Genomic DNA, 17,754 nt, shown 5'->3' with positions numbered 1-17,754 from the left:
CTAGTGCTAGAAATAGGCCGTGTCAGGATTTAGGCAATCTGATGAACTAGTGCTAGAAGCTGGTATGCCTGCTGCCTATGCCCTGCTTTCCAAATGAAAGAGACTTCAATCTTAAACACCGTGAACTTGGCACCTCTCCCTGCCCAATAAAATCCTCTTATGGCATTAAATTGCATCTATGCAGTTTTTATATGTGATGGCCTACACTGGGGGACAAAAGATTTGGGTTTCAAATAGGCCATCCAATCACACAAGAATAGAAATTCAGTTGGAGATCAAACAGAATCAAAGGAGGACTACTCTACAACTCAGGTATTCATTAACAGAGAACTATATGCCCACTTTAGAGTAATGAATGTAAGAACTGCATACTGTCTGGTTCAAAAGAAGCCAGCATTAGGTGCTCCAGAGATGATAGAGCATTCCAAACAAGGGGTAATCATCATCGTTGACCTGGAAGATGTGATGGAGTGCACCCTCAGCAAGTATACAGGTAACATCAAGCTGGAAGGAGTAATAGATACACTGGAGCATAGGGTTAGCATTTAGAGAGCTCTCAACAAATTGGAAGACTGGACCAAATGAAATCTCATGAGGTTCAATAAGGAGAAGGGCAAAGTCCTGCACTTAGGGTAGAACAATCCCATGCACCAGTATAGAGTGGGACTGACTGGCTAAGAAACATCTCTGCAGAAAAGGACCTGGGGGTTACAGTGGACAAGAAGCTGAATATGAGCCAACAGTTTTCCTTTGTTACCAAGAAGGCTAAGAGCATACTGGGCTGCATTAGTAGGAGCATTGCCAGCAGATCGAGGGAAATGATTATTCCCCTCTATTCCACACTGGTGAGACCACATCTGCAGTACTGACTCCAGTTTTGGGCCCTCCACTACAGAAAGGATGCGAACAAATTGGAGGGAGTTCAGCAGAGGGCAACAAAAATTCGGGGGGAGGGCTAGGACACATGACTTCTAAGGACAGACTGAAGGAACTGGGCTTATTTAGTCTAGAGAAGAGAAGACTGAGGGGATTTAATAGCAGCCTTCAACTACCTGAAGTGGGATTCAAAAGAGGATGGAGTTATACAGTTCTCAGTGGTGGCAGATGACAGAACAAGGAACAATGGTCTCAAGCTGCAGCAAGGGAAGTTTAGATGTTAGATATTAGAAAGTACTTTCTCAGTAGGAGAGTAGTAAGGCACTGGAGCAAATTACCCAGAGAGATAGTGGAATCTCCATCCTTAGAGGATTTTAAGACATGTCTAGACAAAGCCTTGGCTAAGATGATATATGTGGGGCTGGTCCTACTTTGAGCAGGGGGTTGGACTAGATGACCTCCAGAGGTCTCTTCCAACCCTAATATTCTGTTTTTCTATCATTCTAGGGCAGGGGTTGGCAACCTATGGCCTGCAGAACCATTGGACCCAGCCTGCAGATAAAGGGCTTCAGCTGCAGCTAGGGTAACCAAATGTCCCATTTTAACCAGGACAGTCCCGGATTTCAGAGGCCGGTCCTGGCTGGCTGTTGAGCATTATAACAGGCGTTCCCAAAATTCAGGGGCATGGGGTGCAGTTTTGTTAGGAGTTGAAGTGGCACAGAGCACCTGGCAGGCAGGCAGGCACTGCTGTTTGCTAGGCACAAAGCCATTGTCCACCAACTTGTGAGGGTGGGAGCAGTGTCCTGGATTTCCCAGATGATGTCCCAGATTTCCAGGATGGTCAACCTAGCTGTGGCGCTTTTCCCATGCCACTACAAGGACAAGTGGCAGTGCCACCTGGGCCCTACCACCTGTCTTTGTCTTGACCCAAGGTGAGTCATTCTTGTCTGCATCTGGACAAGGTTCGCAAACCCTGTTTTAGAGTTGTTCCAGTAGGCAGCATTGATTCCTAATGCTCATCCAGTAATGGCCAGCCCTGACACAAGCACCAGACAAAAAGTAAAGGCTATAAAACTCCTTATGTAGTGGAAAAGATCAGAGTGCATTGGAAAATATTATGATATAGGTTATATTACCATAGATATATTCCAAAGATATGAGTATCTTTGGAAGGAGGCTTCATTTCTATTAAATTGCAGTTTTATCCCATGCCAAAAATAAATCTGCAAATAGTATTTGTCTTTGTAGGTCTATGTTAAATGAAACTTACATTCTTACAGCATTATTTGGGGGAAAGATTACTTTAAGGAAAATTAAACACCCGGTTTCTCCCTTCTTTTTATCCAGGCATAACATATGTTTGACATTCTCTTAAAGGAACATGAAGTTATTATAGTAATGAATGTAAAACAAAGGATCATTTGCAAAGAGCTTTTTTATGCTTATTGCAGAGCATAAGTTGCTGTATTTACTGGATTGTTAGACAATTAAGGGAGTATTTAGAGATATGGAATGGGAAGGTTTGGTCTTTGTCAGAGGAGCTGCAATAAAGCTGGGATTTTGGTTGTTGCTTTTCTTTTGTTTTTTGTTTTGGTCATTAGCCATCCTTTAAGGGATATTCAGAGCTATACCCATATGTTGAGAATCACAGTCCATATTGAAACTGCAGGAATATTTACAATTTGTTTTTTCCACCATACCTAGATCATCTTTAATCTCTATCCCATCCTCACTGCATGGCAGGCTATCCCTTTCATTCTTTGTCCTTCTCAATTTATATGACCAAAGAACCTATTTTGCTATGTTAACACCCTTTTTAAGGTCTAACTCAGATTCACCTCTGGCAGTTCTCTTGACCTCCGAGACATAGTTTTCTTTGAAGAAAACTCAAGCTCTTCTGTCTTCCTAAGAAAGGCTGTTTTTTTAACGTAATTGTACTAGTAACCCTTCTCTGCACAGTTCCAGTTTAATTTCATTTTGCCTATACAGGGGAAGTCAGCATCGTATACATTGATGGCCTCAGACAGTGCCTTTAATGCTTCCTTACCTCTGCTGGTAACACCTTTGCCTGATGTGTCCTATAATCATAGGGTACATTTACCTTTTTCATAGTCATGTCACAGTTGTGCCTTGTAGTTGTCCTGTGATCAGCTAATACATGTAAGCCTTTTTTATACACAAGACTTGCTTTGAACTGATGACCTCAAAGCTTATAGCAGTAATTTTATTTTTAATCTATAAGAGCACAACTCTGTATTACTGAATTTCTTCCGATTTTTATTAGTCCATTCCTCAAGGTCATTTTATTTTCCTTCTGTGATATTCTGATCCATCAATGCTTTGATGATGCCTCCCAAGAAATTTCATCAGCACACTCTTACTTATTATGCTAAGAGCATTAATGAAAATACAAGATAAATTTGATCCCAAGACTGCCTCTTAAGTAAGTGCACTGGCAACTTCCTTCCAGCCCAGTACTTCCCATTTTCATGCACTTTGTTGTATTTCCCCCTTCTGCAAATTAACATCTCACTAACCCTCTGTGCCATTTGATTTGTATATTTATTTTAGATAGTTCCTGTCTTCAGAGCTTGCCATTTCTTTCTGTGTGTTTGCACAATGCCTAGTACAACAAGGCCCCTTTCTCAGTTGGAGTTTTGAGAAACAACTATAATATGGCTAGTAAATAGTAACTTGCAGATTCACCCACTAAACCATCCAAAATCTTTCCAGAATTGAGGGATTGGTCATCAAGCCCAGAGTTTCAAGAAAATTGGCAAGTTAAGGGGAAAAATGTCTCTCTAATTAAAGCTTTGTGCTTACTATGTGCTACAAACTTTCATAGTCCGGGAGCACTGTCGAATCTCCAGCCACTCTTAGAAGGTCATGAAGCAGTAGTGACTAAAGCTGTCATTTATGTTAGGCCAGGCAGTTGCAAACAATTCCTCCTGATGCAGACCTTGCTTCAAATCCTTGCCTGGCTTGGCACTCGTTCTGTGGTGCTGCTACACTTTAAATCAGCTTGGAAAGTTGAAGGTCATTCAGAATAAAGAGCTTGCTTATTAACTCAAGTCCCTCACTGTGTCTGTCTTCCCCTGTGGTGATGCCACAGCTGAGATCAGCAGAGCCACTCAAGCTGGAGTCTTAAATTTTCAAAAAGAAGCATCTGCTGGCAGATTATCTACCACGAAGAGTTCTGAGCTCTGGAATTCAGGCCAACCCAACCTCCCCCTTGTTTGAAAAATGGCCGGTTATGTTGACTTGAACGTCACAAGCCTCCTGTCTTCTGTTTTGGGAATGGGTTGTGCTTTGTCCTTTGGATGGCATTTTGTTTTCCTATCGGATTTCCAGGAGGCTGCCTGGGGTAATATAAAACAAAAGTAAAATATTTGCAGTAAATGAGACAATGATGGTTAAGAAGAGTGTCAATTAAATGTGTCCAAAGCTTTAAGGTCCTAATGTAAGGTGCACTGAAATCATTGTAAAGATCCTCTTTGACTAGTGTGCTTTAGATCACACCTTTCATGGTCAGTGCTTTGTGGTTTTTATTGATTCTATAACTTAAATATGATTTCCTTTATTCCAACCCCCTCCATTCTTTGTAAATGCAGACGTACCTTACAATGACCATGAACTATTTCAAGCAAAACACTATGATTTTAATAACAGAACAAGGGGCTTAACAAGTCAAGGTGAGGATCTAGAGACCCAGTCAGCTGTCAGATCAGTTTGGCAGACAAATTGTTTATAAAATATTAAAGATAGACATGAGCCTGACCACCAATTAAATCTGCTCTGCCTGAACCTCTTTGTTTTCCTGACAGAGAAGGGCACATAAGGGAAATTTCATAGGTGATCCAAAAATAGCAGATGGCTGTCATTCCTGTGCTGTGATACTCACTTATAAGCATCAGATTGCAGAAATAACACATGCACGAGTTCTAGTGTGATGCAGAAAGATAGAGGGAGTTGGGTCTGGTGCTGTATGACACCAACATCTCACTTAACTTCTGCTTTTGTTTCTCCATTTATAAATTGAGACTAATATCCACCCTATCAGGTGGATATTTGTAAAGTTATCTTGGAAGTCTTCTAATAGAAGATGCTAGAGAGAAGTGTTGTTTCATTTATTTACTTTGCAGCTGGATGTCTCTGGCTAGCAACATGCTTTGATGCAGGTAGCTATTTGGCATATACCTTGCAAACCTATTTTGGGGTCCTGAATATGCTCTCTAATGCACTTTTTTGTACCCAGCTCCTCATTGTTGGTAAAGGAAGGCTTTGTTACTGTTCTGTAAGGAAACAATCTCTCACTTTTTTGTACCTTTATGATGTCACTAAAATCTCTTAAAATCCATCTGTTTAAAAAAAAAAGTCTATCAAAAGGGATACGTTAAATAAAGTGGGCAACTCTTTTTGTTGCTATTTGCCAAAGTTCAATATATGGGTTTTAAAAGCCCATCCTTCACCACCATGTACTGCCCCATAAAAAGAAAAAAATACTTTGAAAATAACCTATCAAAATAAGAAAGGGGAGGAGATACTGCAGCTGCTGGCAGTCAGATTTCAGCTGTGAAGCTTTTCTTTTTCCCCAGCACTTGTCAGATTTGACGAGTTCATGTCACTTTGGATCTGCGGAGGTGTGCATATGTTTACATATATTTTCTGGGTTAGTTTCATGCCACCCAGTGATCCTTAGTTAATAAATCAAATGGTGTAACATGTGCTTAGTGAAAATTGATGATCAGGTTCTAGTGACCTCTTTTTACTAATGGAAGCCTAACTTCAGTGAGGACTTCAGGTATTTGACCTATGTTGCCTACACACAGTCCTGATTAATAAATTGCATTAGTTAATCTGAGTCACGATGCCACTTACAGGGTGCAGTTTAATAAATCGAATCATCAGCCACCCTGCTGTGAAGGGCCATGCAGCCTGTACTGTATTAACTCTGCCGAGCTGCTGAGCAAGTTTAAATGTTGAATTCAAAAAACTGGAAAGAGAGTGCATTCCACTTAATTATTTTGTGCCATTTAACTATCCAAAATCATTCCACCAATTAGAGTATTTTGTTTTATTCTCTAATACTAAAATCAAAAGGCAATTCATGTAATTACTTTAGCCTGATCCAGAAGGAAATCATTCAGTCCTTTCTGTTTGGCACTATTTGAGATGCCTAAAAGAATAACCCAGGTCTATCTCTTCTGCAAAAGAAAAAAAAAAGTGAAAAAAATATTTGATTCAGTAATTCCCTGCTGATTTGTAATTAAAACAAATTAATCAACCTACCTCTGTTCCATGTTTTTAGAGCCCATTCTATATTACATCAGCCTCTGGTGGCTGCTGGTCTGTGGAAAATATATGACCCTCATCTGTTACACAGCTGCTTGAGCCAAATGTGCTGTTTTGATTCCAGTCCCCACTCTGTAGCTAGTGTAGAAACCTCATGAGGTGTTTCGGTCTCTCCCTGTTTCAAAATCAGTCTCTAGCTCTAAAGGCACTGCATTGGGGTACTCATCTGTGTACATGGACAATGTAAAATGAGATGGGTCTGCACAACAGGGGCCAGTGGCTATCATTTGATAAACATATCATTGCGATTCCAGTGCTGAGGTTAATAGACATGTTCTTTTAGCGCGTCTTTAAATAACTATATTGGCTAGGTGGAAAACTATTGGCTATGGTTCAAAAACTGGAGGTTGCAGGCTGCTGTACTGATCCACAAAGGTAGATCAGAACTTAAGAAACCTTTCGCCCAAGGAAGCCACTGCACAGTTACGATTCCTCCCCTTCATGAATTCATATCGAAAGGAGGACAAGGAGGGGTAATGACTAGGGGTCTTCTTAAATCGCAGTTTTGCAAATTTCATAGAAACCATGAAATCCAGAATTGTCTGTGAAATGAACAGGAAAAGAAAAACTTAATAAAAATAAAATGTTGGCTCCGTAATGGAAGCCAATGGTCTTCACTGCGGCTGTGCCCCAGCCTCGCAACCCACCTGGTTGGGCGAAGGCACCAACTGGTGGGGCGGCGCAAAGGGCAGCAGAAAAGATGGCCACTGCCCCCTCGTTCCTACTTCCCCTCCCCACCCGGGCACCTCTGCCAATCAGTACCATGGTGTGCAGCCTATGGTCTGTGTGGTCTCCCAGCCACTGATAAGTTGGACAGCCCTCTTCTACATTACTAGGGGTTCTTGCAGGCATGAAGATTTGAAGATAGGACAAACGTGATTTTCTTTGTATTAGAGAGATTGGGTAAGGATAGAGGAGTAGATGATTAGCACTCCTCCACTGACTTTCTTCTTCAAATATGCAGAGCACTATGCTACCTAATATTTTTAAAGAGGAAAGAGACTGAGTTTTTCAGGTTGATGATGATATTTCAGTAAACTGGGTTCAGGGTTCAAGAATCACATTTTGTCTGTCCTACACTCCTTCCTTCATAATGAACCATTTATTGCTGCTAGAATGAGCGAGAACACCAATGTCTAAACCTATGGTGTCTCATTCTGTTATCCTGTTGTATGATGTGGTCACCAGACACAGTCTCCTGTTTTCTTCTCTTCTACTGAATTCTTTTTACATTTCTATTGTTAAGTTTGCTTGGCTGTTTAGTTTTCTTCTCAAAGCTTAACTTTAACAGGTTATATATAATGTTACGAGGGTTAGTGCTTGGCGCTGCAATTATAACAGCTCTCATTAAATCCCCCTTGCCATGGAAAGTTCTTGGTCTTGAAGATTTTTGTGTTATTCATGCATAATGCAGTGAGGTTTGACAAGAGCTGTAGCTGAAATGCTGATCAAGAAAAGTCAGAAACTGCAATATAACATATTAGATTTGGTTGTCAGTAGTAACAAATTTGTCTAAAGCCTCTTATCAGTCAATGATCATGAATTTCCATGGGAAGTTCTGTTATTCTGACAAGGTCATATAGAGGATGAAGGAAAATCTAACAACTACTGACATGAGTTTCCTCAAAACATTCTTGCTAAACTTGGTACCAAATACGATGCTATAAAGAGATTGGCAACAAGAATAATTCTGAAAAAGCCAAACTTTCCAAGGCAGTTCTGTTTAGGGGCCTCCCTAATTCATGGAGGCTGCCTCTGTATTTTGTGGCCCTAGCGCAATTTTCATGACGGAGCACAGTGCCTCCCCTCTCCCCTGCAATGCCTCTGATTGGCTGAGGAGCCCCAGAAGTCCTACCTCTCTCTGGAGATTGACAGATGGCCACCTCTCAATCTCTGGGGAGGGGCAGGACTTCTGGGGCCCCTCAGCCAATCAGAGGGGGAGGCTCCCGCCCCTCCCTGGAGTTTGGCAGATGATCATTTGTCAACCTCCAGGGAAGGGTAGGACTTTCAGGACCCCTCAGCCAGTCCCTTCCTCTCCCTCCAGGATACTGGGGCTTCCTGCCCTTTTCTGTTTGCAGCTGCCTTTCTTCCTCCCGCTGGCTCACTGCTATTGTCCTGCCTTTTCATAGCCCCACACTTACTCCATTTTTCATGAGGAACCTACCAAATTCACAGTTTCTGCCAAATCCACAAGATGGTGAATTTGGTAGGTCACTAGTTTTGTTTTTGTGGTGAATGAGAATGGTGAATCTCTATTTACCATGCAGTAGCAGGAATAGTTTTGGTGACAAAATTTTCTCTGTATTTTTCAATATGAAATACTATAGGACCCAAAAGAGAATATGGTTTACTGCTGAAGCTTCACTCAGTGCGGAGTTTGAGTAGGAATATGTAGGTTGTGACTGGATTTTTTGCAAGTAACCTCAAAAACATATTTGGTTTGTTTTTGGGAGTTGTCTTTTTTTTGTAGTTTCATGGGTGCAGTAACCTGTCCTTAATAACAGCAATCTTTCTTCAAGGATTTTTTATAAGGTATAGGCATGCAGCATGATCACTGAAAAGTAATTGAGCCTGGATTTTACTCTGTAATAAAAGAGCAGACATGCTATCAGCTCTCCCAAGCTGGATACCTAAAGTGGACCCTATTACAGCACTTTTCCAGTAGGTGCTGGGAGATCTGGTTTGCCTTGAGCAGGCTGGCTATTTAGACTGAAATTGCTAGTGGTGGTGGATATGCAACACAGATGTACACAAAATTATTAGCTGGCTTCTTCCAAAATAACTTTTACACTGGAGATCAGCATTTCCACCAGACTAGTTGCTGTGCATCTTGTGTACACCCCACTTTTCCTCTGGAATAAATTGAAAATATTTCAGAGTAAACATGTCATTGTGTGTCTGTACCAATAGTGACCATGTGTGCAAGATTCTAGCAAGGCTCAATTTACTGCTGGCACTCGAAAATACAGGAAATCTGGCACTTCCCCAGGAGCTGCCATATTTCACTGCAGCACCCTGCATCCCCACCATTTTGAACTTGCTTCTTCTAAGAAGCATGTAGTAGCTATTCTTAAATGATTTTGTTTTCCTTTAAATTAGACGTAGAGTATTCACAAGTATATTTGTGTGTATATGCAATCTAAAAAATATATAGAATAATCGAGCTGATAAAAACCCCCACTGGAATAATAGAGTGGAACAGTTTAACCTTCCCTGGGTTGGATGCAAAACTAGCTTGCCTGAAGTTGCCAGAAACTGACTATGCTAGAAGGAGATTAGACTCTGCTAGTGATTGCAGAAAGGGATACTTCAAAAGTGCTGAGGGGGTTTAAAATCTATTATTTATAAATCAGTACCTATAAACCACATATTTCTGGCAGCTCTGTGGAGCCAAGGAATAGTCCTGGCAAAAGATAAAAGACCTTCCTTCTCTGCTGTAAATTTAAGAGTTAGCAACTGCTGCTTATCCTTTTTCCTGAGCTTGGCAATAGCCTTCTCTGCCATTGATTTAGTCATCATCTGTCATCTTCAGTTTATTGTTGTAAGAATTGTTGTGAAAATGTAGGGTTTCTTCATTAAGGAAATCTAAAGGTATGGGGAGGCTCCGTGTCTGTTCATGCAATCTGTCATAACTTGGTCTCCCTTGCTACTAGTGATAGAAAATTACGAGTCTGTCCAACTCTTACTGAATATTATAACTCCCCTTCTCAAGTGGGCTCCAGCTAAAGAATCCTATTTAGCAGGTCTATTCCAACTTGTCAGTTTAGCAAGTTCAAAAAAGGCTGCCTAGGTTTTTCAGCAAAATGTTGCTGACACTAAGAACCAAAAGCCTCCCCAGTTTTGGGTTCAATCAAACTTTTTGACAAAGATGATCAACTCCATGAAAATCTTTTGTAGGGTTGGAGCAATACCTCCTTGAGTTTTGTCCTGTGATTTTCCAATCTAAGGTTGCAAAAGATGAAACAGATTTACACACACAGTTCATCAGCTCTTGGTTCATGAAGCCCCATGACTTCACTTGAGGTGTAACTACCCTTTAAAGAGTGCCCATCTTATTCTATCTAATTGTTTAGTTTCTCTTCATTGTCCAAAAGCCTGAGAGTAAAAACAGTTTGCTGATCATGTTGGATAGCATGATGTACTTTCTGTAATAAGCACACATGCTTTGAGATGATGACTGAGACCACAGTTGTTTTGGTTAGGTCAGACAGCCTGCGGTATGAGAGAGAATAAAACTAAGTAAGCCCCTTCAGGTAAAAAGGTCACCCCAAAGTTTAGTCATTTTTGAGGGAGACTAAAGAGAGACGATTTTTAAGAGTAGAAAATCTAAGAATCAGGTATGATGACAAACATATGTTATGCCTGGATCAATGAGGTGGTCCAACCTGTGAAAACCAGTTGGTTAAAGGTTCCAAATTGGGTAGAAAACAATCTGACAGGAAGACTTCTCTTCCAGGGACCCAACAACACCAGTGTCTATATTTTGTGAATGGAAATGAATTCCTCCATACGCCCACTGTTGTGGGCATCAGATGAAGAAACAAGCTTTGAAGAGAATCCCAACTGGAAGCTTTTTGGTGCAGAAGTGTGGCTTCATTTAGAGGACAGAATTATTCAAGTCCAAACATCAATTCCAGGGCATTCTTTGCCATGTAGAACTTCCTCAGTTTTTAAATGGCACTGTACTCAGATGTTTAATGCAATGCTCCCAAGAATTGTGTGGGATTTGGAAAGAGCTTTGTGATGTTTGGATCCTTTGATGCATTCTGTAGTGCCATGTAATGTAGGTATGCAAAGTAATAACATGTTGAAGAAATAAACTTAAAAACATTTTTATAACAATAACATCTGGGACTAATTAGGTTTATCAACTGAATGTATTTATTATGAGATTATCAAGGGATTCACTCACCATCCGCTTTAAGTGCCATGGCATCAGTGGAATTCATGTGGGTATCTCTACAAAGTTCTACTCTGCTTACCTAGTAATAATTTTAGAGGTAATGAACAGCACCCTTCTCTGCAGAAGTTGTGTGCTTCCTCATTAATCCATAGTATTAAATATATTTTATATGTCATAGAATCCTAGAAAAGTGGGGCTAGAAGAGCCCTCTGAATGTCATCTAGTTCAGCCCTCTGCCTGAGCCTGGATTAGTCTTATCCAAACCTTCCCAAAAAAGTTCTTATCTAACCTATTACTAAAACTACATAATCAACCCTGTCACACAACTAAAAGACATAGCAACCTTACCTGCTGGGCATGGCGAAGGAGGGGTGGCAGTGGCACACGGTAGATCTTGGGTTGCTTTTAAATGCCAAAGGTGATCTCCTACTTAAGAAGGTTGGAGACCAGTGCCCTAGATTGTCCCTGATCATCCAGATACTCCCTGATCGTCCAACCTCTTCCCGTGATTCTCCTGAGTGCTAAATGTTATATATGACTTTTTTTTTTTAAGTTACCTAGTACTAAGAATGTCAAGGACTTCCTCCTTTAAGTAATACTCCATCAAACCATCTGGAGTCGTATTTTCCTTGAGTGGTAGAAAACTTAGATCTCATCCAGGTATTGGTGTCTTTCATGCATTACACTTGTATTGGTGGCACTGAGTGTAACGCCATCAGCAACAGACTCATTGCAGCCCTCTCTACCTCTGTTAAAGTTGGGTGGCTTGTGTTCCCACAGTCTTCCAAAAGCCTGCCATCAATGCTAGGTTCTTCCTACTCTGGTAGGAATAGCGCCTTACCAGGTTCCTGTGTCGGGAGGAAGCTGTTTGTGCATAATATGCCCCTTTTAACTTCAGTTGCTACCTGGAAAAAAAAACATTTAGAATACTATCAGCTGTCAAAAAAGACACTGCTTTGTTATTTGCACATGGAAACAGTAAGGCACATCTTTTTTAAGATGTGCCTGTAAAGTCTAGTTTGTAGACTTGTAAACCAAAGAGGTGGGGAAATTTTATCAAGCTTTGTTTTCTTTTGTCTTACCAACATTTTATACATCATATTTTAGACACAAGTATGTAATGAGTAACGAAAACCTCATTTTCTTTTCAGTCGCTACAGTACATGGCAGAAGTACAAAATGAGTCAGACAGTGATAGAGCCAGGAAGGCTATAGAGAGACCTTGAAGTGGTAGGTAAGGGAACCTCTAAATCTAGCAAGTATAGTTTTTATTGTAATTTATGATCTTGCATGGGTGTTTTGTATCCTTGAAACCTCTTTGAATGGCAACTTTATATGGTAGACATACTTCAGTTTTCCTTACTCAGCTCTTTGGCAAAGGCTTAGAAATTGTTTTAGCTCTGAATTAAGAAATCTGAACTGCTGCTCCTGCCCCATTTTAACATGTCCTTGCTTCTGTAACTTATCAGGGGGTAAGGAGGTTTGATTATTAAATCACTGCAAATTAACTTGTACCACTTTACTAGTTCCAGGAAGGTGACGTTTTTGTGGCCTTACATTTATATGTACGTTTCAATATGTAGCAGAAACGTAATGATTGCAGCACTCTAGAGGACAAGGGCAACCGCTGATCCTGTACAGTACTGAGTGCTTGCTATTCTCATCCCTCAGAAAGATGCCAATATAGCAAGACACTCGAGGATCATACTCAACTACACCCACAAATAGTCTCTTTGAGCATGTTGACCCTGCTTTCAACAATGCTGCAGCGCACTACCATGAGTATACACCACCTACTCAACTCGACTCACACATCAAAGGAAGGAAAAAGAAATAACATACCTGCCCCGTGGTGTGTGTCTAGGATATGACCAGCATTGTGCTTGGTCTCAGGTGTGATTATTGGCACACCCAGTGCCACTCTAATAGTGTCTGCATTAATTTTTTTAAATTTTTTGGCCTTTGGCATGGGCAGTGTGTGAGGAAGTAGGCAACAGTGTTTTCAGTTTTTTGCATTTGGTCAGACTTTTCATACCTAGCTAAGCTTAATTGCTTTTTGGCCTCGAGTAGACTCAGATCAAGTGTACTATGACTCAGCCTCTGCATGCCAGGACTTATGGGCAAGTCTACTGTAGGTAAATTTATGAAGACCGTACATTCTTCATGAAATTGAGAGAGAACTGACATTTTCCTTCTCATTTCCATTCTTACCACTAGGGGTGTGAGCTCATAGAGACCCTGGATCAAGATTTGACTGACTTTACCAAGTGCCTTCAGATCCTCCAGACAAGGATAGAAGAAAAGGGCCTGCAGGTAAATCCAGTGGATCTTCATCTGTGTTCTGTAGTAATAACTCCCCAGCACACTGAGGTTTCTGCATCAAGTGTACTCTGCAATGAAGTGGTTATTTACTGTAGCTAGTCTGAATCTTTGCCATATTTTACTGCACAGCTAATAAATATCTATGCTCTTGCTAAGTGAGATTACCCAGTGTGGCTAGACAAACAAACATCAGCTTCCTTGAAAGACAGTTTATATTGATTTGGGTTAATGAAGTGCTGAAAAGCGATTTGTGGCTGGATGCTGGCCCTGGTGTTCAAGTCAAGGATCCTAGTTGGGCATGTAAATAAGTTTTCAAACTGGGGCCATCTGGATGTTGCCTTTCTTAGACAGAAGAGTAAAGAAGGCAATGAACACTGTTCTGCTACTTATACTCATGGTGAGCAGTACCTCATTATGCAAGTCCCTATTAAAATAAAAGGGATGTGGGAAAAGGGGGTTATTGGCAGAAAAAGAAAGGGTTCCCCCAAGAGGGACATAGAGGAGTTTAGATCTTGCTTCTCTTCTAAAACCAGATGGAGAGTGTACTGCCTTTTCTCTCACTTTTTTTTGTTTGGGAGAACTCACCTGGTTGTCTTCTCTGGGAGATAAATAGCTGAGTTCACTGGATAGAAGAGGTTATCATAAGCAGCTGGAAAGGAACTGGTGCTGAGGAGATACTGGGGCTCCTCTCCAGTGACACAGCAGTTGCATCAGATACGAAAGCACTTAATCACTAAAGAAAGTTCTGTCACCTTTACCTGCAATCAGCCTGGGAAAAGGCCAGCAGGGCGACCCACCTGCGGAACACAAAAGAGAAAGGGAAAGTAGGAAATGCCTACCCATCTCTTGCCTTCCCTCTCTCCCTCACAAGGTAAGCAATGAAGGAGGCACTAAACTTTTTCACTGCAATGGATGGGCCTGAAGATAACCACTTTCCTGTGAGTCTTTCTCCTACAGCTGGAGACAAGGAAGAGGAAATGCCAGTGATCACTCCATTTCCTTAACCTCTAAGCATATACATGGTACCATGAGTGACTGGTGCCTCCTGAATCTGGCGGGGCACCTGCAGAAGCCACTGATGGCAGCGGCCCTATCAGGGCGGGCACCAGCCCTACCGACAGTATCAGCGTCGGCTGTCAGGGGGGGCACCGGCTCTGTCACGGGGGGCACCTGCACCCCCTACCAGTCCCTTACACATGGTACATCAGTTTTGCTTAGAATCTCTTTAGAAATGCCTTGATCTTGTGAAATAGAAGCATGTCCATTGGCCATTTCAAAGTCTGCTGAAGAAGCTCCCAACAGTGTCCCATTTTACTTGCTTTGCCATAAATACAGACTCCCTATCACAGTATAGAAACCAGAACTTTGGAACCGATTCTGCTGTACTTATGTTCCTGAGTGAAGAGGGGCTAGAGTAAAGGTGCTGTTCCAAGATTGGTTTTCACAGGGATGCTGCAAGAGATTTGAAAATGAATTATAAATGCAAAGTTAGAGCAATGGGAATAAGACATTTACAAATGCATTCCTACAACAAGTAGCTGACTCCTTAAATCTTTGAATGCCTTGATCTCCCTTTCAGTCTTTCAGTTACTAATGTAAGGCATTATTCAGCTGGGTGAAGGATATTGCACTGCAAACCCTTGATGACATTTTGTGAAGTACTAGCCTAAGTATAATTGTAGTAATTGTTCAGAATGCATGCCAAAGCACTATACCCAACACTACTTCTATTCAATTATATTGTTGTGCTGCTGTATGTAATGGCAACTGAGGGTACCAACTTTGAATTCAATACTAACCTGGTGCTTTTCTGAGGATACAACAACTGAAAAGGGCAAGTTTTCTCAAGCCTATGTATTACATTTATTAAAAGCTAACAATTTTTCACTCAGAGTATGTGTTCCAGAAAGTATCTAACATACCATCTGTTGATCTCTTCAGGTTAACTGAAAATACACATTTTCCTTTTAGCCTTTGCATTTTCTGCCATAAAGGAGTTCCTGGAAGCAACTATTGCTTCAGTCCACCTATATTTAATGCCCGTGTCATATCCAAACTTGCATCACAAACTTAAATCCTTCAGTTAGGGTTGAAGTTCCCCTCTGTTCAATGTCAGAATTATAACTTATTTCTAGTTGGAGAGTGCAGCCATACATTTTTGCCTATGTTGATGTCTAGATTCTGATTTATAGTTACCTCGTACTTGTTGACTTCAGTTAGGAGGGAGATACTTAGTAATACTTAATAGGACTGTGTGAAGCTCTCCCCCAACTCACCCCCAACTCTGGATGACAAGTGGTGGCAGGGCAGAGCCCCTGCTCCCAGTGCTGATGTGGGTGCAGCAGTGCTAGGAGCAGGGGCTATGCCCTACTACTGCCCAGAGTGAGCCACACTTGCATCGTGCCCTCCCCCCCATGCCAGCTCAGCAAGCTGCAGCAGGGCATAACCCCCATGGCTCTTCCCTCCAGGGCAGAGGCAGGCACAGCTGGAGGAGCTGCAGGAGAAGCCCCCATGGCTGCCTTGCCCAGCCCTGTCCCCTGTCTGACCCAGCCCAGCCTCCTGGCACTTAAAAAAAAAACAAAAAACCAGAAAAACCCTGCACTCGCTGGCTCTGGCAGTGGCGATTGGGGCCTCTAAAGGCTCATGCATCATGGGGCAGTGGGGGGACAGCAAGGATTGCTCCCCCACTGCTTGGCACCCATGCAGCAGCTGCCCCATGGTGCGGGTGCCACATGGCTCGGCAGGGCCCTACCCCTGCTTGGCATCCACGTGGCAGTTGTCTCATCGCATGGGTGCAGCACAGGTTGACACGCTGTCTGGGAGCTCGGGCGGCGCACTGCCTGGGAGCTGGAGTGGCTGCATGTGTCGGCTCGAGCCCAGCACTGCTCAGCCCCAGCTGCCCCAGCTCCCAGACAGTGTGCGGTGCCCTGCTCTGCTGAGCTGAGCTGTGTTGCTCCTGCGCTATGCAATAGCTGCCGCACAGGTGCCAAGTGGGGGGGAGGGTTTCAATCCCCGCTTCCCCCCACTGCCCCGCACTGCATGGGGGGGCTCTGCCATGAGTACCCAGAGGCTCCAGTTGCTACTGTTGCATCTGGTGAGTGTGGAGCTTTAAAAAAAAAAAAGCCCTGTACTCACTGACTGCAGCAGTGGCGACTGTGGCCTCTGGGCACCTGTGGCAGAGCCCCCCCACACAGCACAGAGTATTGGGGGTGAGTGGGGATCACCCCTACCCCTGCTTGGCATCCACGTGGCAGTTGTCTCATTTCGTGGGTGCAGCACAGGTTGGCACACCGTCTGGGAGGTCAGGAGGATCCACATGTCAGCCAGAGCCCAGCACTGCTGCTCAGCCCCAGCAGCTCCAGCTCCCAGGCAGTGCACAGCACCCTGCCAAGCCACGCTGCATCCACGCCATGAGGCAGTTGCTGTGTGGGTGCCAGGTGGAAGGGGCGGTCCCTACTGCCCCGCGTTGCATGGGGGGGGCTCTGCCACGAGCACCCGGAGGCCCCAATCACCCCTGCTACAGCCGGTAAGTGCAGGGGTTTTGGAGGCGGGGGTTTCCAAGTGCTGGGACTAGGCTGGGGCTGGGCGGGGGATGGGGCTGTGCAGGGCAGCTATGGAGGTTTCTCCTTAAGCTCTCCCCAGCCAATCCAAATAGCCAAATCTTCCAAAGCCAACTCAGGCAAATTGATTTGGGACAATGATCCGAATCTCCGAATTGAATCACTGCGCTCCGAATCAGCCGAATCTGGATCGAATCCTTCCCTATTTGCACAGGCCTAAGTACTTAGTACTTCTGAAACGCTGGCCCCATTTAAATTATATATATATATAATTTTCTAATTTTAGGCATACAAATTGCAGGATTTGCGATTTAAAGGATCAAAGATGAGTCAGACAACCCCAAAACCATGCAGCTAAAACGCTATTGAGTACAGCCAAATACCCTTCAAGCAATTATCACCTCAGAAGAAAAACAGCTTATCTAATTCTGTGACAAAGGCTAATCATGACAGTCAGCTTGATCTCCAGGAGGAAATGGTGATGAGCCATAAGACTGTGCGATAAGTGTCTTTTTCCAGATTCCAGAACTGAAATCACATATACGGGTTCATTTTTACATGCCAGCTGGATTACTGTATTTATCAAATAATAGTATATCAGGAAGCCCCTACAATCCTGCTTTTTCTGTGGGCCCATGTTAAAATTACAATACAATGAAAGCATCTTCCATTCATTATGCTCAACATATATTGAACTTGCAAGCTTGTCTTTCATTCGTTGTTTATTTTGGTACTCAGTGA

At 42.7% G+C, this 17,754-nt stretch overlaps 1 protein-coding gene across 1 annotated transcript in view; it reads left to right on the top strand.

Moving 5' to 3' along the window:
* LOC102378771 (thiamin pyrophosphokinase 1) overlaps positions 1-17,754 on the top strand; it is a 344,925-nt gene that overhangs the window by 307,620 nt on the left and 19,551 nt on the right. Inside the window, exon 6 of the mRNA XM_006022162.3 lies at positions 13,349-13,444. Coding sequence (XP_006022224.3) covers positions 13,349-13,444 — 96 coding nt within the window. The remainder of the gene's footprint in view (positions 1-13,348; positions 13,445-17,754) is intronic.

The sequence above is a fragment of the Alligator sinensis genome, unplaced genomic scaffold, assembly GCF_000455745.1.
Source record: "Alligator sinensis unplaced genomic scaffold, ASM45574v1 scaffold213_1, whole genome shotgun sequence".
NCBI classification, from domain to species: domain Eukaryota; kingdom Metazoa; phylum Chordata; order Crocodylia; family Alligatoridae; genus Alligator; species Alligator sinensis.
Note: the sequence above shows the minus strand (reverse complement) of the source record. Positions and strands in the feature narration are given on the sequence as shown.